This window comes from Aristolochia californica, unplaced genomic scaffold, assembly GCF_029961685.1.
Source record: "Aristolochia californica isolate CCGP_79_NKW_82.1479 unplaced genomic scaffold, dmAriCali1.0.hap1 SCAF_2, whole genome shotgun sequence".
Taxonomy (NCBI): Eukaryota; Viridiplantae; Streptophyta; class Magnoliopsida; order Piperales; family Aristolochiaceae; genus Aristolochia; species Aristolochia californica.
Genome location: NW_027181881.1, coordinates 48115984 through 48134219, shown reverse-complemented (window position 1 = coordinate 48134219; position 18236 = coordinate 48115984). Strand labels below are relative to the sequence as shown.

General features: G+C 36.3%; 1 protein-coding gene across 1 annotated transcript; it reads right to left on the bottom strand.

The window, feature by feature from the left end:
- Positions 1-1315: 1315 nt before the first annotated feature.
- LOC137956123 (uncharacterized) lies at positions 1316-17518 on the bottom strand. Its single transcript, XM_068803470.1, has 10 exons — positions 17323-17518; positions 16292-16548; positions 13775-13808; positions 13365-13501; positions 13106-13172; positions 12921-13020; positions 8793-8956; positions 3380-3426; positions 3215-3265; positions 1316-1879 (listed from the first exon to the last, which is right to left on the bottom strand). Exons 1-10 carry the CDS (start codon positions 17393-17395, stop codon positions 1565-1567), a joined length of 1245 nt encoding a protein of 414 aa, XP_068659571.1. The 5' UTR covers positions 17396-17518; the 3' UTR covers positions 1316-1564.
- Between the last annotated feature and the right edge of the window lie 718 nt (positions 17519-18236).

The following is an 18236-nucleotide window of genomic DNA, read 5'->3' as shown; positions in this document are numbered from 1 at the left end:
CACTTTTGTATCATTTTCTGTCTCCTTTCTGTATTGAGAAGCCCCTCAGAACACCAGCAGGATCACGAATTGCAGTTTCCATGCTCTTCATATAACATTTTCTTTTCAAATCTTTGCCTTTAATGGAAATTATCTGAGAATCCCCAGTTCTTTATAGAGCTGGTAAATTTTCAATTTGGGGTTCCGATTTCTAACTTTTGTTTTGGCTTTTAGATCGTTTATAATATTCCAATCCTATAAGAAAATTGCAAGCAGTGCAGTTGCAGTGAAAAAAATCGATTTTATTGCGAGACCGGCCACCCGTAGCTAAGGCTAGAAAACTAATCTGCTCATTAATTTTAAAAAGGTATGTGGGTCCCGCTAGATGTGCAGTTGGGATCATTTTCCCGTTAGTCATTACAGCGGAGAGAGGCCAGAAAACAAACCAAATAAAGGGTGATTTCAGTTTCCCGGGAAATTGATTGGCGCGAAAAAGGACGAACGTGAATGGTTATCTCGAGAAAACGCGCACGGAGAGGAGAGATGCTCTTGATATTGTCGATGGCGCCTGAAAAAGAGAGCTGGCTGTCGTTGTCCCAGGTCGCGAGTTACACTACGATTTGGCCCACTATTATTTAAGGATCTCACCGTTCATCTAAGTAGCATTTGGATGATCCCGACCTTGCATTGAACGCTTTGGGAGTGTATTGGTCTTCGTAAAATAATCATCAACGTCAGATCTCCTAATAATGAGTTACTTTTTAAGACCATGGAACCAACCAACCATCGCGATATTTTTATCACTGTAAATGGTCAAAAGCATAGCTTAAGCAGAATTAATGAATTAATAATGAATATTTTCCAAGCAAAAATTGAAAAGAGTTAACTACTAATGGAAATACGGGGCCCCTCGCGTAGTCATCAACCGTTAATATATTGATTTCAGAATCAAAAAGCTTAAGACAGGTGCAAATCTCGCCATTCTAGAAGTAAAACTAAATTCGCACGTCTACAAACACGATAAGTAAAGGCACGTGCAGGACCAGCTCGGGTGCTGGCCGTACGATCGTGGGCCTGATCGTCGTCATGTTGCTCGAGTTTTGTGCAAGGCGCGAATACAGAGCTGTGAGCTGCATCGGCAAGAGAAATCATGATTTTGTATTCACGGCTCCGCTCATGATTTGCTTTACTCTGTTCTGTAAAGAGAAAAGCAAAAAAAAAAAACCAGGAAGATGCTCGAATTCAGTTCCCAAAAAGAAGCAGAAAAGAACTGTTTATTTGGTCGGGTCGGGGGTTGGGGTGGTGGGAGGGGGCGGCGGCGAGGGGCGGGAAAGAGTAAAGAAAATGCTCACATCTCTTTTCTGGTAAATGTGTTGAATTGTGTCAAGCAGCGCAGCAGGAGAGCATATATCACCCCACAACAGTGTTAACCGTTTAATCACACCAACAAAACAAATGGATTGGCCTTTCCGTCTAACACAAGTGAGACGGACGAGCTTCACATGGATTGGCACCCAACTGTAGAAAAGAAAACACAAAGACGAGCCACAGTTGTGTTTACTACAAAGGCACATTAAACTGCTATTTAACCTCTATGTGCATTTCCTTGTGGGCCCTGGGATGATGACAACATCTCCATCACGGACCTCAAAGCTCCACTCACCTCCTCAGGGACATTTTCTCCGATGTTCAAGTTAATATTACCACCTCTTATTTCAGGCTCATTTAAACCACCCCCTGTAGCAGCATTCTCCGATCTTTCACTATTGCTTTGACTATTTGAAGTCATGTTCATAAAAATATTTGCAAAATCGGTAGGGAAGTTTGCGCCAAATGTGACGGATGGGGTACCCCCACTGCCATCGTTATTTGGATCTTGGCTATTTCTTGCTTCCGTGCTCTGTGCATGCAATAGAAAAGATAAATTAGAAGATTTGAGTGTATTTCTCTTGCAAGCTACATCAGGAAAATAAAATTGAAGTATCCTACAACCTGTCTAGGTTTAGAAGAATCAATCCACCACTTTTGAGCAACCTGATGATCCTCTTCTTTAAGTTTGATTTTTATCAAAAAGAAATAAGTAGCTGAATGAACTAACCCAGTCCAGTGGCAACCAATCTATAGTTGTTCGTGTGCTCCACGTCTGAGTCTAGTTGTCTAAGATTGAGAGTAATTTGGGTTTGAAAAGATCTTATTATTATTGATTCGGAAAAAGTCACCTAACTCGAACTAGACATTTTGAGATGCACTTGAACTCAACTTTAACATGGCATCAAAATCAAAACCCATATTACTGTTTGATTTGGCCTTTGTGTTTGTTCTATATAGCCCATGTGTTTACGAGTTCTCCATTTTTTTTAGTCAGGTTATCGGTTTAAGCCTAGACATGAAGTAGAATTTTGTATGATCCCATATTAATTTGATCTGAAAAGATTTAGCTGGGAAGAAAATTCCTAACTTTAGCTAGTTATTTAGGTAAAAGACCTGGACCCAATTTTAACAAAAAATGAAGAAAAGAAAATAGAAGCATCTCAAGAAGGAACAAAATAAGACAAATCAAAAGCAAAATATGCAACAAGTAAAATGATGTCCAGGGCATTGTAGTAGGACTAATCCCCACAAAACTCACTTCAACAGTCTGATACGTGATTAGCATTCCAATACCATATAGAATGGATGTATTTGTGCTGTAAACTGCATCTGTTTTTTGTGCTTTTCCTTAACAAAAAAATAAGGTACTGCATAAATCGATACACCAGTTGAACCATGGGAATATTTTTTAGGAAATGCTTTTTTTTTCTTTTAATGTTGATTATACACACACCCTCTTTAGATATTAGAACTTAAGACCTCACCCCCTCTCCCCTCCTTTATGCAAGATCATTACTATTCCTTGACAACTATCACAAGATACACAAGAAAAGGTATTGGTCATGCTTTCAGTGGTTGAAGAACACTTACCAAAGAAAGCAAGGCAACACACATTGAGGTTGCAGTTTTGATGGAATGGTAGCATAAACATTAAAAAACAGAGAGAGGGAGTGACGGAGGGAGGGAATGAGCATTACAGGTTTCTATTCATGTATGAGCCCATGCAGTGCAAACAGTATAACGAGAATATTCAAGAAATTTCCAGTTTGCAAATAGCACATTTACAGAAAAAAACATATGGCAAGAGAAGCAACACATCTTTAACAGAAACAATCAACCAGCCACAGGAGTAAAACTTGACTACCTGATCATACTCCATTCGTATAAACTCTTCTCTCAACTTCTGTTCTGCTACCTGAGAACCATGTAAGTTAGCACAATCAACTAAAATAACCACAAGGAAGATAAGACTTACTAAGCCAATTAGAGAAATAAATTGATCCAGAATAGCTATCCAAAGTGAGCATACCCGAATATTCTCTCTGATGGAATTGTTGTTTGGATCTAATTCTAAGGCTGCAGAAAATGCGGCATGAGTCAAAAGCTGTGCCGGTTCACTCAAATACGTGTCAATTAAGACATATATGATACAGTGTGTATTACATTAATGAATTTGACACTTAATAGAAGGAAGTGATATGCATAAAGTTGAAACTCAAAGAGTCAGGGTATTTCTATCAGTAATTACATTTTCATGTTTCGTAAGAGAGTATTCATGTCATTTGTCTTGTAAAAACTAAAATGATTTATATATTGAGGGCATGGGTTGGAGTATCACTGATATGTATAGGATTTTGGCCTATCCAGTACACTTGTATCAGCCAATACAGGTCGATATAGGGGTGACATATCAGCAAATGCGCCTGTTGCAATTCAGATTTTTTTAGGTCCCTGTATATACCCATCACTGACTGAGGGAAAGAGATCAACTACCTTGATTTTTTTTCCTTCTTCTCCACGTTAAGCTGGTTGACACCTCTCAGCCTTGCTCTCTTGATCATTCATTCTCTCTCATCTTTTTTCTTGTCATAGTTACTACACTAACAATCTGCCCTAAGCATTTTCTTGTCATAGTCACTAACTAATAATTGCGGGATCTTCCTAAACTCTTATTTATGTGAGACTATTCCCACTAACAATCAGCCCTAAGCATTTTCTTGTCATAGTTACTACACAAAGGGTAGTGTTCGCTGGAGTGTCATTTTGTGCAAGAGTAATCCAATCCCCAATAGTACTTTTTTACTTTGGTACGAAAAGAGCAGCGCAACAGATATAGTTACTCTCACTGAGTTGTTGAGTCAATGTTACAGATGTTCCTTTACGGAGTAAGAAAGCTCACTAAAAGAATATTAGAAGTCCGCCCAAAAATTCAAGGGTGAATGTAACGAGGAGGAAAGAGAGGGCCTTTGAATCTACAAAATATTTGCAAGAGTTGAATATAGAGTACCCTGCTGCAAGAAGTCATGTATTGACCCTTGATGAGATTCTGCCTCTTAAGTGTAGCATTTTCACTTCAAACAATGATTAGGGCCTCAAATTGTAATGGTGACTGTATACAAAAAGTTGCATACCACTTGGTTTCTTCTGACTTTTTGGTAATCATTATCGTGGCAATTGTTAGAAGAGCAATGATAGGTAGCCTAGGAGAGTCCAAGGTAGAGGAAGAGTGAAGATTTGGAAGGCCAACATGGGGCAATGTTTAGAGATAATTTTTGGGCAATCTAACCTCAGCTGGATACAGAATAATAATGTGATGCCTATTACTTGAGATGAATACAATATGGTTATTAAGCAGTTGAAAATTTTCAGCCTATAAACCGGTTTTTCTTCTAACACTAGTTCTCTTGCCTAGAGCTTCGGTAATTAACTTCAGTAATGTTCCTATATGTCTTTTTTTTTTTTAAGTTTTAGACATTTCTAGGGGCTTTGTTTGTAATTGGACTCAAATCCCAAGATCGACTAATTGTATAGCTGATTCTTTAGCTAGAAAGGGGTTACCCTCCAATTCTTCATTATAAGGGAGCCCCCTCAATGTTGCAATTTGCCTTGGGGCTTTAATAAACAGTGTCTTTTCACACACACATAAACAAAAACAAAAGAAAATCATAGATGACTTTGTTTGTCATGTCCAAAAGCAACCTTCTCTCCTACATTTTTCTTCTTTATGACAACAAATGATTGTAGCACCCCTAGCTACGATCAATAACAAATGATCTTAGATCAGACAAAAATACACCTAAAACTTCTAACACTACTAAACAAACTTTAGAATCACTACCAACTGCGCTACTAACGCTAGAAGAGTATAGGTAGAAGAAATACCTACAATTGCAAACCAAGGGATTTTTTTTTTCTTTTCATAAGTAAGCATACATTTGGAATGCCATTATATTACAATTGAAAGATTAAGAGGAAATAGGGAGGAGAAGGGAGAGAAGAAAGATCTAGAGAGAGATGAAGCGTGCGACTTCTCAGCACTTGTAAAGAGGTCAAAACATTGACCCCTCTTATTAATCTCATATAAGTCATAATAGGAGAAAAATACATAAATGCCCCTCTAACCTAAACTCACCATAACTCTCTTATTACAACTCAAGATTAACTCAAACTTGAACCATATGACACATACATTAAGTAAAACTTACTCCTAAGTTAGAGAGACGATCTAATATATGGGAAATAACCAAATTACCCTTTCAATACTCCCCTTCAAGCTGGAATCATATATCTAGAAGCCCTAGATTTTTACAAAATTTTCAAAATTCTCTTTTTTCTCAAAGCCTTAGTAAACACATCTCCAAGCTTATCTACAAAATTAGCATATGTAGTGGCCAATGCACCAATCATTACAACATCATAGATGAAATGATAGTCAACCGCCACATTCTTTGTTCGTTCATGAAATACCAGATTGCTAGCTAGGAAAATCACAACTTGATCATCATATGTATCACCATATCCCCCTTGGTTGGGAAGCTCAACTCTTACAAAACTGACCAAACTGATAAGAGTTCACTAACTACGTGTGTTATTGCCCGGTATTCTACTTCTGTACTAGATCAGACCGCTACATTATGTTTCTTGCTCTTCCAAGTAATCAAATTACCTCCAACAACACATAATAATCCATGGTAGACTTGTCCAACTTAGACCTTGCATATTCAGCATCGTATCCTTCAATCTATAGATAACCATGTGGCTCAAACAATAAACCTTTACCCAGTGCTCTCTTCAAATATCTCAATATTCTGTGCACAGCCTCTAGATGAACCTTTCTTGGATGCTTCATTAATTGACTAATTGCACTTACCACAAACAAGATTTCAGACAACGTAACTACGACATAAATGAATTTGCCAACTAACCTTCTATATACAATCTTATCTTTGAGTTCAGCACGATCATCTTTGTAGAGATTATAGTTCACTTCCAAGGGTGTCTCGGCCAGCTTTACTCCTAGTAATCCATACTCTTTTAGCATATTTATGACATACTTTATTTGACTCAAAAAAATCCTTGAGTTACTACTTGCTAACTCAATCCCAAGATATATTTGAGAGAACCAAAGTCCTTAGTGTGAAAATGTTTTTCAAGATGGACTTTCACCTCTTCAATACCCTTCACATCACTTCTTGATAGCACTATGTCGTTCATATACACAATGAGCACAACAACTCCTAAGTCCCTCTAAAAAATAAATAATGAGTGGTCACAGTGGCTTTTAGTAAAACTTAAGGAAATAATCACCTTGTTGGACTTATCAAACCATATTGTAGAGCTTTTGAGGCCATCAATAGCCTTGTTTAGCCTACATACTTTCCTAGTTTTCCCCAGAATAACATACCTCAATGATTGCTCCATGTATACTTCTTCATCCAAGTCCTGATATAAGAATGCATTTTTATGTCTAATTGAAACCTTCTTGCCTATGTCTCAATTGACATTTGTCGCATATTCATTTTTGTGGCTATTACCAAGGGACACCATGTTAGTTATACTCTTTGGTCGCTAGCCTTGCTTTGTACCATTCTATTAAACCCTCAGCTTTATATTTCATAGTGTTGACCCAATGGTAGAGCACTTAGGTGAGAATCACACAAGGTTCAGGTACCTCTAGTGACCAATGCTTCCAATTCAACATCCATGGCTTGATTCTATCAAGGAGACAACAAAGCATCCGGCATTGAAGAAGGAAGAGGACAAAGACAAAGCAAATGTTTTTTTAAGGACTAGATAACGAATCAAAGGATGCAAATTTAGATGTGGGATGTTGGGTATAAGTACAAAGACACTTGTGAAAAGTAATAGGACACCCTTAGGAGCCACCAACAAAGAAGAAACTAGCAAGGATAGAGAGGAAGGATCCTTTTATGGTGACTTGGGAGGTTTCTGTCATTAGTAAACTTGCAAGGGCTTCGGTTGGGCAGCAATTGGTGTGGCACTAGAAACATCCTCCACCGAAACAAAAGCAACAAGATCAAAATCAATAGGTGAAGAGGTAGACTCATCAGATTGTGAAAAATAAAGGACATTTTTAAAGAAGGTTACATCAACAGACACAAGTTTTTCTGATGGAAAGACAATAACACTTGTACCCTTTTTGGATGCGAGAATACCCATGGAAAATACACTTGATTGATCATGGAGACAACTTATCATGTACTAAACCGACAACATGGATGAAGCAAATAAACCCAAAAACACGAGGACAAAACGAACGTCAAGTATCTTCGGGATGATCCTTCCGTTAAGTTGAGCCTACTTCCACCCCAAAAAGACTAGTCATTTAGGAGGCCTATTGCTCAATATTTATAAACTATCAATATTGCTTAACATTTCTCGATATAGGACTTTTTCCCACTCAACACCCCTCACCACATCCAAGCTTAGACATAACGGGCCTGAAACATGGACACAAACTCCAAATGAAGCACACAACACAAACTCCTACTTAATGGAGCCCATAGCATATAAACTTCCACCTAATAGAGCCCACAACACACAAATAACCTAGGGAGCACAAATTGGGCCTCAGCCCACACACAGATCCTACTCTGATACCACCATCAAGTTGATCCTGGTTCCATCCCAAAAAGACTAGCCACTTAAAAGGCCTATTACTTAACCTTATAACCAATTAATATTCCTTAATATTTCTCAATGTAAGACTTTTTTCTACTCAACATTCTAGACTAGAGTAGTTTGACTCATGTATAACTATCATCCAGTTTTTTTTTCTGGATAGTCATATGACTATCTTACAGTTATTGCATATTCAAAATCTAATGCTTCTTGTTTCAATATTCATCTCTCAAAGAGAACAGACCTAAGATTTATGACCACTTCATAGTGCACTCTGTTCATACTAATAAAATTAGTCCAGGAACCAGCTTTTAACAGATCTTCCATTTGGACCCTTCAATGAGAACTATACCCACATGGCATGCAGCCTTCGCCCTCACACTAGTCTTTTTAGTGATGTAGGCTGAAGCTTTAGGTGTTATTTCTATCTTGATGGAAGCCGATTCCGTTTGTTTAACAAATCTCCAACCAAAAGTTAATCAAAAGATAGACTTAGGTAAACAACGAAGCTTGAAAGTCATTATTTCAGTAATGAAAGGAACATGTCCAGACCCATACACTTGAAAAGCTAAAAACTATACTATATTGATGGAATTGTTACTTCAGAAGCATATAACATTTTTCACTCCGTAGGTGTCAATTCCATACTCAATTTTGCATCACCTTGTATTGAATTTAAAACTTTAGCCCATATTTCAAGAGAATGTCCACGGAACCCAGGTCACATGAAGGAAAAAAAAAAACTGCAAAGTAATACTAACAATAAAACATGGGATAACAAAAAGAGATCTCATGCCAACCTTTGAGATAACCAAGATTAATAGCATCACTATAATTCCCTTGCACATAATAAGCCATTCCAAGGCGACTATATGCCTTGCTGTACCTCGGTTCAATCTCGATAGATTTTTTGCAATCTGCAATTGCTTCAGAATATTTATGAATTTGAGTGTAAGCTGCTGCCCTGAAAGCCATTTATTAGTCCACTACTCCGGTTCAACAATTAAATTTATGAACATATCTGCAAAATTAGGCATTTAATAATTGAAATTCCTGGAAAAAGAACTCTTACGTGATTAAATGCTTTACAGTAATACCACAACCTACATATATTTATTTACCTTTAAGATGTCCAAAATTGCAAAACATAAACTTAGAAAGGAATGGGCAAAAGAAGCAGCAGATTTTTCTAATTCAAACAGACTAAGCAATAAATATTCAAAACATCTTCTCTTCTATTCTTACTATAGCATCAAACAAACTGTAAAATTTACAAAGGCTTTGGTGCAAGGGAGTCCTGAAGAATCATCAAATAGTGAAAAGAATTCTTACAACATTAAAATGGTTAGCAGCCACTAAACTCTTTATTGGGTGTTGAATTTGCAGAAGAAAATAGATAGGAAACACTATGATTTATAGACCTCTTCCTCCTATTTATAGCTTAAACAATATAAAAAATCACATCCATGTCCTACATCCAACAAACCAAGAAACTATTTTTTATAGGAACTAACTTTCCTAGAAACTACAGTAAATTAAATAAAATTTAATTATATTTTCCAATACTCTCTTTCAAACTGAAACATATAGCTTTAGTTTGTTTAAGAGTTTTGTCTCTCAATTCTTGTAAAAAAAAAATACAAAGATTGGTATACAACAAAAAATTTGATCTTAAAAAAAAATTGGTTTATCTTATTTCAAACTTAAAAAAAAATTGTGGATTTTTGTGGTTTTTGTTGTTTTCAGCTTTTGAACTTGCACTTAGCACAATTATTCTTCTCTTTCTCCCCTACAGCTGAGAAGTATATGGCAATGATCCCAACTGGAACATTAAAAAGAAACACAACAATCGTCTTCCTCCAACTCCCCCTAATAAAAGACCATCTCAAAGTGTCTCAAGAATAAATATTAAAGCAGAAATAGACTACTACAACCCTAACTAGAAAGGAAAACCCAAGAAAAGGGGAAAAGAAATATAGCTGATTTAGATAGTAATTTTGAAACCAACACAATGGATTTCAAACACAAAATAGTGATAATAATCACTATGCAAGAAAAGGCAGTCACCAAAGAACAGCTATAAAAAACCCAATTAAGGACAATAAAAACCATATATCAAAAAACAAGAAAACCAACCAAGGAACTCAAACAAAGGATTGAAATATATAATTCCCAAAGCACTAAAGAAAATAGAAATTTTCTCGGCATTAAATACAGATAACACAAAGTAAAGGTAAAAATAGTATGGTAGGGTGGAGGGGCGCTTCATGGGTGTAGTGGAAGGAGTGATTCGGTTGGGAAAGAGAGGAAGCGGTTGAGATGGTAGAGAAGTATGAGGGTTGAGAGGTTGAAAGGTAAGCTTGACTTGATGTGGGCAATAAAGGTACTCGGGGTGAGGGTGAAGAGGCTATTGCAAGGACTGACCTTGATGAAGCTTCCTTTCCGGTGCCTGATGAGAAGGGGAAGGAGGCCTCAAAACTCAGTCTTTCATTCACAGATCCATCCAAAGTGAAAGCTTGTCAACTTGGGGTGCTAAAGTTGAGAGCTTTACCTCCATAATTGAAATCTAGTCTCCCCAAGAAGATATCTTCTCGAGCTGAACAAGAATTTCAGCTAAGTCCTTAGGGGTTGGAAGGGCAGCAGCTGCTTCTATATCTTTTATCATGCTTCTTGTGTTCACAATGATTGGAAATGATCCCAAGGAAGGACTGCTCGAGACCACTTTGATAGAACACTCTTTGGAAAGGTCCAATCTTTTCAGCCAAGTGCAAATGGAAGATTGAGAGAGGGAGATTAAGAGGGTTGGAAGAAGAAATAAGAAAAACCAAGATGAGAAGAGAAGAAAAGAGAAGAGAAAAGAAGAGAAGAGAAAGGGGATAAAAGAGAAGAGATAGGGCTCAAGTAGGGGGAGGGAAGAGAGGAACAAGAACGCAAAAACAATGAAGGCTTTAGGCAATGCATTGCCCTAGCCAAGCTTCATCTATTTATAACTTCTCAATTACATCAAATAGGAAACTAGGACTACTAATAGGAACTTTAACAAACTCCTAATAGGAAACTATAACTAAGACTCACACCCTAAACATGACTTTCTAACTTAAGACCCCTATCCTTGAATAACTTTTTTATTTTCCCAAGAATACCCAAATACCCTCAAAGGTTGCCCAACCCCCCTCCCCCCCACTTTTTTCTTGCTTGGCACCCAAGTTACTTCAAGATTTCTAACTTTAACTCCCCTAGCTCCCCCCTTTACATGGCCCATGTGAGTTTAGTTCTAATTACAAAAAATTATGAAGTCTATCATAAACCACATCGGCCCGCATCTATCCACTATGCACCTCAGCTTCATAAAATGCCTTGACAACAATTCATCATAGCATAACATGTGCCTTGACTGCCTTCTACAAGCAACTTCTTAGCATAGGGCCCACAACTCTCCAAAAAGGCTATTGCAATAAACAGGCAATGCCATAATAAAGGAGATATGATAAAGACCAGGACAAAAGGGCACAGGTCATGCTTACTATGTTTGGTATGGATTTGGCTGCTATAGCTGATTCTCTCAGTTTTTTCAACTAGTGGCAACTGGGGGGTGTTGTTTCCATCTAGCCTTACTTCAGCATTTTCAAGTACCTGCATCGGTAATCCAAAAGGGAAAAGGAAGAGACTGAAAAAAGAGGACAACCTTCAGACCTTAAAAAAGAAAATTTTCCAAACAGATGAAGCAACTTTATTTCAGTTCTTCTTCCTTTCCTCAATCGAAATTATTGCTCGAGCAAATCACATGATTCGTGTGGAGAATAAGGAATTAAAGCAGTAGTTTTAATTCAAATCTGTGAGAAAAAAACTTGTTACATATCCCGAGGCCTTGCTGAAGGCACCAGCTATTTGTGATGAAGATGAAGCTCATGATGACGAAAAGGATTGCAATAACGAAAGTATCTTGCCCTTTGATCCTTCAATTCTTCGATCCTTTGATTCTTTCACGATAAACCTCATACCAGAAAAACCTTGATTCCAATCTTCTCCATTGATGAGAAAAACTCGGCTCACGTAGTTTCAATATCTAACTATTTCCATTAATTAAATAGAAACAGAGAATACTCTTGGAGAAGCAACAACAACAGGTGCAGACACCCCTTGGCTTTATCTGCCTTTGCTTGACCTCTGACAAAAGTGTCGGCATGTGAGTAAAATTTCTCGATGGTTTCAGTACCAAAAGGAGTCATGAGGTCTTCTTGCATAGGAGAAGTCAGTAACACAGCAGATCTTTGAAAGATGCTAGAGGGTTATGACTGATTCTCCCAATCTCCTTTGCGTATCGTGGATTATTGGAATTCACATAGAAAGGGTTCAAACCAAAAAATACAACACAAATCAAGCGTAATACTCAACTCAATACCAAAAGCAGGCTTAGTGATAGAGACTGCGAAGGAGTGGGGCGAGAACACATGGGCGACGAAAACAGATGAATGTAAAAACCAAAAAAAAGAAAAGTACCAAGGTTTACCCTCAACAATGGTGATAAGAACATAGCAGTACGAATAAACTATGATGAAATTAATAAAGGAAAAAACAGAGAAAATACGAAGAGGAAGAGGAAGATTTGCCATCATCTTTGTGAGTTTATCCAGCTTACTAGAATCTAGAAGACAGCCTGCTTTGATACCATGTTGAATTTATAGAAGAAGAAAGATGGCAAAGATTAGGGCTTATGGACCCTCCTCTCTTATTTATAACTTAAATAATATACAAAATGACATTTATGTCCCTACAGCCCATAAACCCCAGGCAACTATTTTTGGTACGAATTAACTTTTTTAGAAAACAAAGTAAACTAAATGAACTCTTATTATACTTTCCAACATTGGGGTTTAATATGAACTAGTCCTTCATAATCAACATAGCCTAGCCAAACCAATATGTACCTGTTACAGTAGTATATGGCATTGTTCTGGCAAAGTGCTATGGCACAAGTGTACAACTCAACTGCATTAATGTATGACTTCGACTGCATGGCTTGATTACCTGAAATATGTAAAAAAGATATAACCTGATAACAATGCTTAGCATTGAAATGATAACCATGTCAACGGATGGAGGGCAGAAGTACCTTGCAACTTTAATGTCTCAGCTATGCTTTTGGCATCAGTAATCGAGTTTCCAGACCTTATTGCTACCTATCAAAATCCAATTATCCTCTTTAGGTAGCAACTAGCAGAGTGCCCACTGATTCTAAATTAAAGAGAAACAGATGAGAAAAGACAGCATAGGAGTTGCAATTTACTAATAATGTAAGATTTGATTTCCGATTGCAGTTAAAGAACATAAATAATACAGATGATAACAATAACTAAAGAAACTGTATCTACCACTAAAGCCTCATCAAATATGCGCTTTGCTTTAGCCAGTTGAACATGGTCATCATCACCAGTTGGGGTCGCCTTAAAAAAATGAATTCTTTCAAGTGCACCACAGAATTGACCAAACAGTTCATCACTTAAAACCCCTGTCATCATAAATTATCAGCATTAAATATCAATGCATGAACCGCTAAAAAATATAGAGACACAACCATACGCGAAGTCCAAGCATAGATAAGTTTATCCAGAAAGATAAAAATAAAGAAATAAAATAAGATGGAGTATTTCAAGAAGTAAAACAATTAAATCTAGTTCCACTTTTTCACTTTATGTAAAGCTCTCCACTTCCATTTATGAAAAAGCAAAAAAAAAAAAAAGCTAAATGAACAAGAAACAGCTATAAAAAACATATATCATACCTCCAACATGATTATCTCCAGTTAGCTCCTCACTCTGGTTAAAAGCAAAAAAAAAAAACAAGGTATATCAATTACAAGGGATATTTGCTACACGTGATGCAATCTAACTTGAAAGCACATAGAACATAAAAGGTAAATAGTTAAACTATCAAATTATGTCACGCCAGAGAACACCAAATTGACTCTTAGCAGTCAAGAAAGCCTAAAGAACAGAAAATTCTCCCTCCATGTGATTTTCATCAAGAATGCAGCTTCGTACCTCCATTTAAAGCTTCTTTAAAAAAGAAAACAATCATTTAAAATACAAAGCATTATCCTATTAAATTGTTGGACCACTTTTTTATGAAATATCACCTGATTGCTACAAAATTTATAACGGATACTAACTTAACAAGAACATTATTCAACACCTCCATAAAAAAAATCATCAAGGAAACCTGAAACAGCTTTATTCATTAGTAAAACTATCCTTAGCAACTACCTATAATTGGAAACATGTGACACTGAATCACTGAAAATAATATGCTAGTTTTGACAAGTCTAGCAAAAAAAGTCAAACTATGGAGCCCACACCTCAAAGATATTTGCTAAAGATGCCCTACTTTTGAACTTTAGTAATTTTTCTTTAATTGAACTTTCTCACTCTAAAAAAAAACTGGGTGTGTCACTGGTTGAGGTTAGGAGGTCATTTTCCAAGTAATAACATCATGAGTTTCCTGATATTTAACCCATATGGAATTATTCCCTCATAATGTTAATTGCTCCCTCAGAGCATATTTATCACCACAATCAGAACCACTACATACAAATTATAGATCCTTCAATATTAAATCTGCAGTTAAGACAGAAATATGAATGTTGACGGTAAAGATGGGATACTGAGACAAAATGTTAACATGAAACAATCTCTAGCACCATCACAAAATATTAGCAAGTATTTTTAAGTACATAGAATGGATATCTATTAGATAGAAATACACTCTTAAAGGCTCCTCAGGTAACATCCTTCTTGTCTGCTCGACTTCTTTTGGTATTGGGCATGCTATTGTGGCGAAGTTGAGGGTTCTACTTCAAGGCATTCAGTTCTATGCAGAGAGATTAGTTGCACCTTAAATTCTTGAAGGGGACTCTACAGTAGGTATCAGTAGGTATCAATTGGGCCAATATGTTCCTCCTCCCTTGAAAAAATAAATAAATAGAATAATTACAAGAAAATAAAATTCCTCCTTATTCCATTTTTTTTCAAAACAATGAGAAATGAGATTTTATTAAGATAAAGAGTACATTAACTCCTTAAAGGAGGGAAAAATATATGATTTCGAAAAGAATATAAATAAAACACAAAAAATACAAAACGTGATGATTATTCCAATGGAAGAGAATATCCCAAAACAAGATGTTGTAATGAATATCCCTGCCAAGCCAAGGAATCAGCCAGAAGGTGCTAGAAAGAACACATGCCATGAAATATTCAAATGTTAAGATACATCTACAATTAGTAGAAAAAACCTTGACAATTATATACCCTTTGACATCCAGCTGATAAAGACTGAAATCTAATTCCACAATGATAGGGACATAGAAGAAACAATTATATACTTTAATACCAAGCAAAGGTAAGAATTAATGTCTCAAAGAATTTATCCACAACCGTAAGAAATAATTTTTCAGCACACAAAGAAATTCTTAGTGTACAACCGTGGGTTTCACATGGAAAAAATATCGAGGTTAAATGACTAGAGTTCCTCTTCTTTAGTATACTTCTCAACCCAAATGAATGTTACAAAAGAGAGGTCTACCTCTAGAAAAGCTAAGGATGAAAAAAAGCTTCCATGCAATATTCACAAGGTCAAATTGCCTAGAAAGGAAATGCCCAAAAACTAGATGGAATGCACCATATTCATGTAGAGGTGCTTCCCGTGAACGATCATGGCAAGTTGCTCTTGTAATAAGAAAAGGGAGTCGTATAATAAAACGATGCCCATCTTCCCCGTTTTCAAACAAGTAATTACCTGGAGCTAGTAAAAGCTAGTTGCTTCAAAAGTTAAATGAAATTCTCAATAAAAGGTGATTTGAAAAAATTTATATGTTCTTTTCAGGAGTAAATATTTTAAAGTTAAACTTGAATTTTTCCCCCCTCTGATCACCATCAAGAAACTGATGTATTGTATAAAACCTGTTATGGTCCTGGGTTATGTACCTATGTCTTCCGCTCCTAACAGGCCGCTCTTTTGGGTAATATTGGCTAGGTGCATAACAAAACCTCCATAAAATTTTAGTTTTACCACGTCGAGTCATTTCTATGATGTACAAGAACAAGCCGTTTCTGAAAAATATAAATTATCAACCATGAAATCAAATAAAACATAAGGTAAAAGTAGAGAAAAAATTAAGGAAAAAGGGGTGGTCGCACATATCAAAATACCCAATCGATTAACAATTTTCACTGAAAAACGTCATGAGAGTAGCATGTATAGACAAATATCCAGAATCACTGTCAAGAGCTAGAGAAAAAACCATCGATCTCCATGCTTCTGAAGTGTTGTCATTTGCCGTGGTTTGCAGTGTTGACATAGAAAGGGGAGCTGATGAACTTTCTGCATTAGCTGATCTGAACTCATGTTGTCCATTGGCACCATTTGATCTGAATAAATCAACCAGCAAACCTGGTGGAGTTCGAACATCACTTGATGATAAATTGAGCCCAAAAACCTCTTCCAAACACTCACTGATGACCTCAATACTTTCAGTGTCAACACCGGAAGCAGGTTCCACTGTTCTAGAGAAAAATAAAAACCAGAATAAGACCAAGGAACAACTTAAACAAAGGATATCTATTTTGAACGGCAGCTACCACCTAAAGTCTCAGGGAAGGAGAAATTGGTAGTATGAAAAAAACATAACACAAATAATTAACCCAAAAGATGTCCATAACAGAAATCTAGGATACATTAATATGATGTCTCATTTAAAAAAAAAAAACGCATAAAATCATTTCAACGACTGCATTTCCAACTAGGGCTTTTGAGATTTGATGTCAATGAAAGACCCGTAAAAAGGGGCTCTTGCACCAAAGGAATAAGTGACGCTTACTAGGCCGCGACCCTCCATTCCTTACGACAATACGCACACTCTGTAGTACTACTTGATTCAATGTCTCAAACACAAACAGAGACACAACGCTAAAGTCATCAATAGATCTCTTCAACTATAGTAGAGAATACCTTGAACCACCGAAAAGTGGAAATCGTAGAAACTCATGATACCGGACACTTCTTACAAATATTCTAAATTGCATGATCTAATTGAGTCAGAATTTATCAGACTGTTTCATTGGTTTAAAGTACTCCCCGAACTAAATAACCACAAAGAATTTGGGTCAAGTTCAGAAAATCCAAAGTTGCTCATTTGAGAATCAAAAACCACATCCTCTTACATTCTAATTTAAAGTATCAACGATGCAGCTATTCAGAAGCTTCGAAGTGATAAATAATAAGAGAATATAGAACCCTAACAATCTAAGACGGTTCAACATTGAGAAAGCGAACCCGATTTCAGAAAATCCAAGAAAGCAGAAGCGATGCGACGCGAGATGGGAGAATCTGTCCGCAAATTCGCCATTCGTATGGGCGAGAAAAGTGATGAAAGGTCAGTAATCTCATGAGCTGATCATGTTTAGCCTCGGGCCTTCACGCCCTCTTCTGTGAGCAGCCACGAAGTCTCTTTTGCCATTTGCGACTTACTTTTGACTTTCGCATTACTGTCTCACAGTCTCGGCTGTAGACGGACGGGTAAAAACACAAAAAAAAAACAAAAAAAAAACTCACTTGCCACATATCACAATAATATGGCTTTAATTTCTCCAAAACTTTCGTACAGGTGAATCAAATTAGTGATCCCTCCGATCAAATAAATATATAAATGAATTGTATGTCAAATGTACATGTTACCATTATATTTTGTAAGACAAAATAATTCGTAGTTCAAATATCTTACTTATTGATCAAACAAAATATGTGTTTTAATATGCATCAATAACGCCAACTAATTTAATTAATATAAATATATATTTGATATTAACCTAAAATTATTCATAAAATAACTTTATAGATAGTACATGTCGTTATACAAAATATTTAAATGAGTTTGTCTTGAAGTTCATTCAATGTAATCAGACTGTAGTTTGACAATAACATCCAATACCTTATTAAAATATTTAATGGTAATCTAGTTTGATCTATCAAACATTTCTGAGGTAACACCATTTGATAATTGTTGACCAACAGTAAGACAAAAAATATGCATGTTATTCTTCAATTGAAATAGTTATTTTATAAAATAATAATCTTCTACTCTTCAACATTTTAAGAAAAAATATTTTGATTCGTCCTGCAAATCTTTCTAAATTTAACATGTGATGTTTATAATACTTTTTTCGAATATATAGGACCACTCATAATAT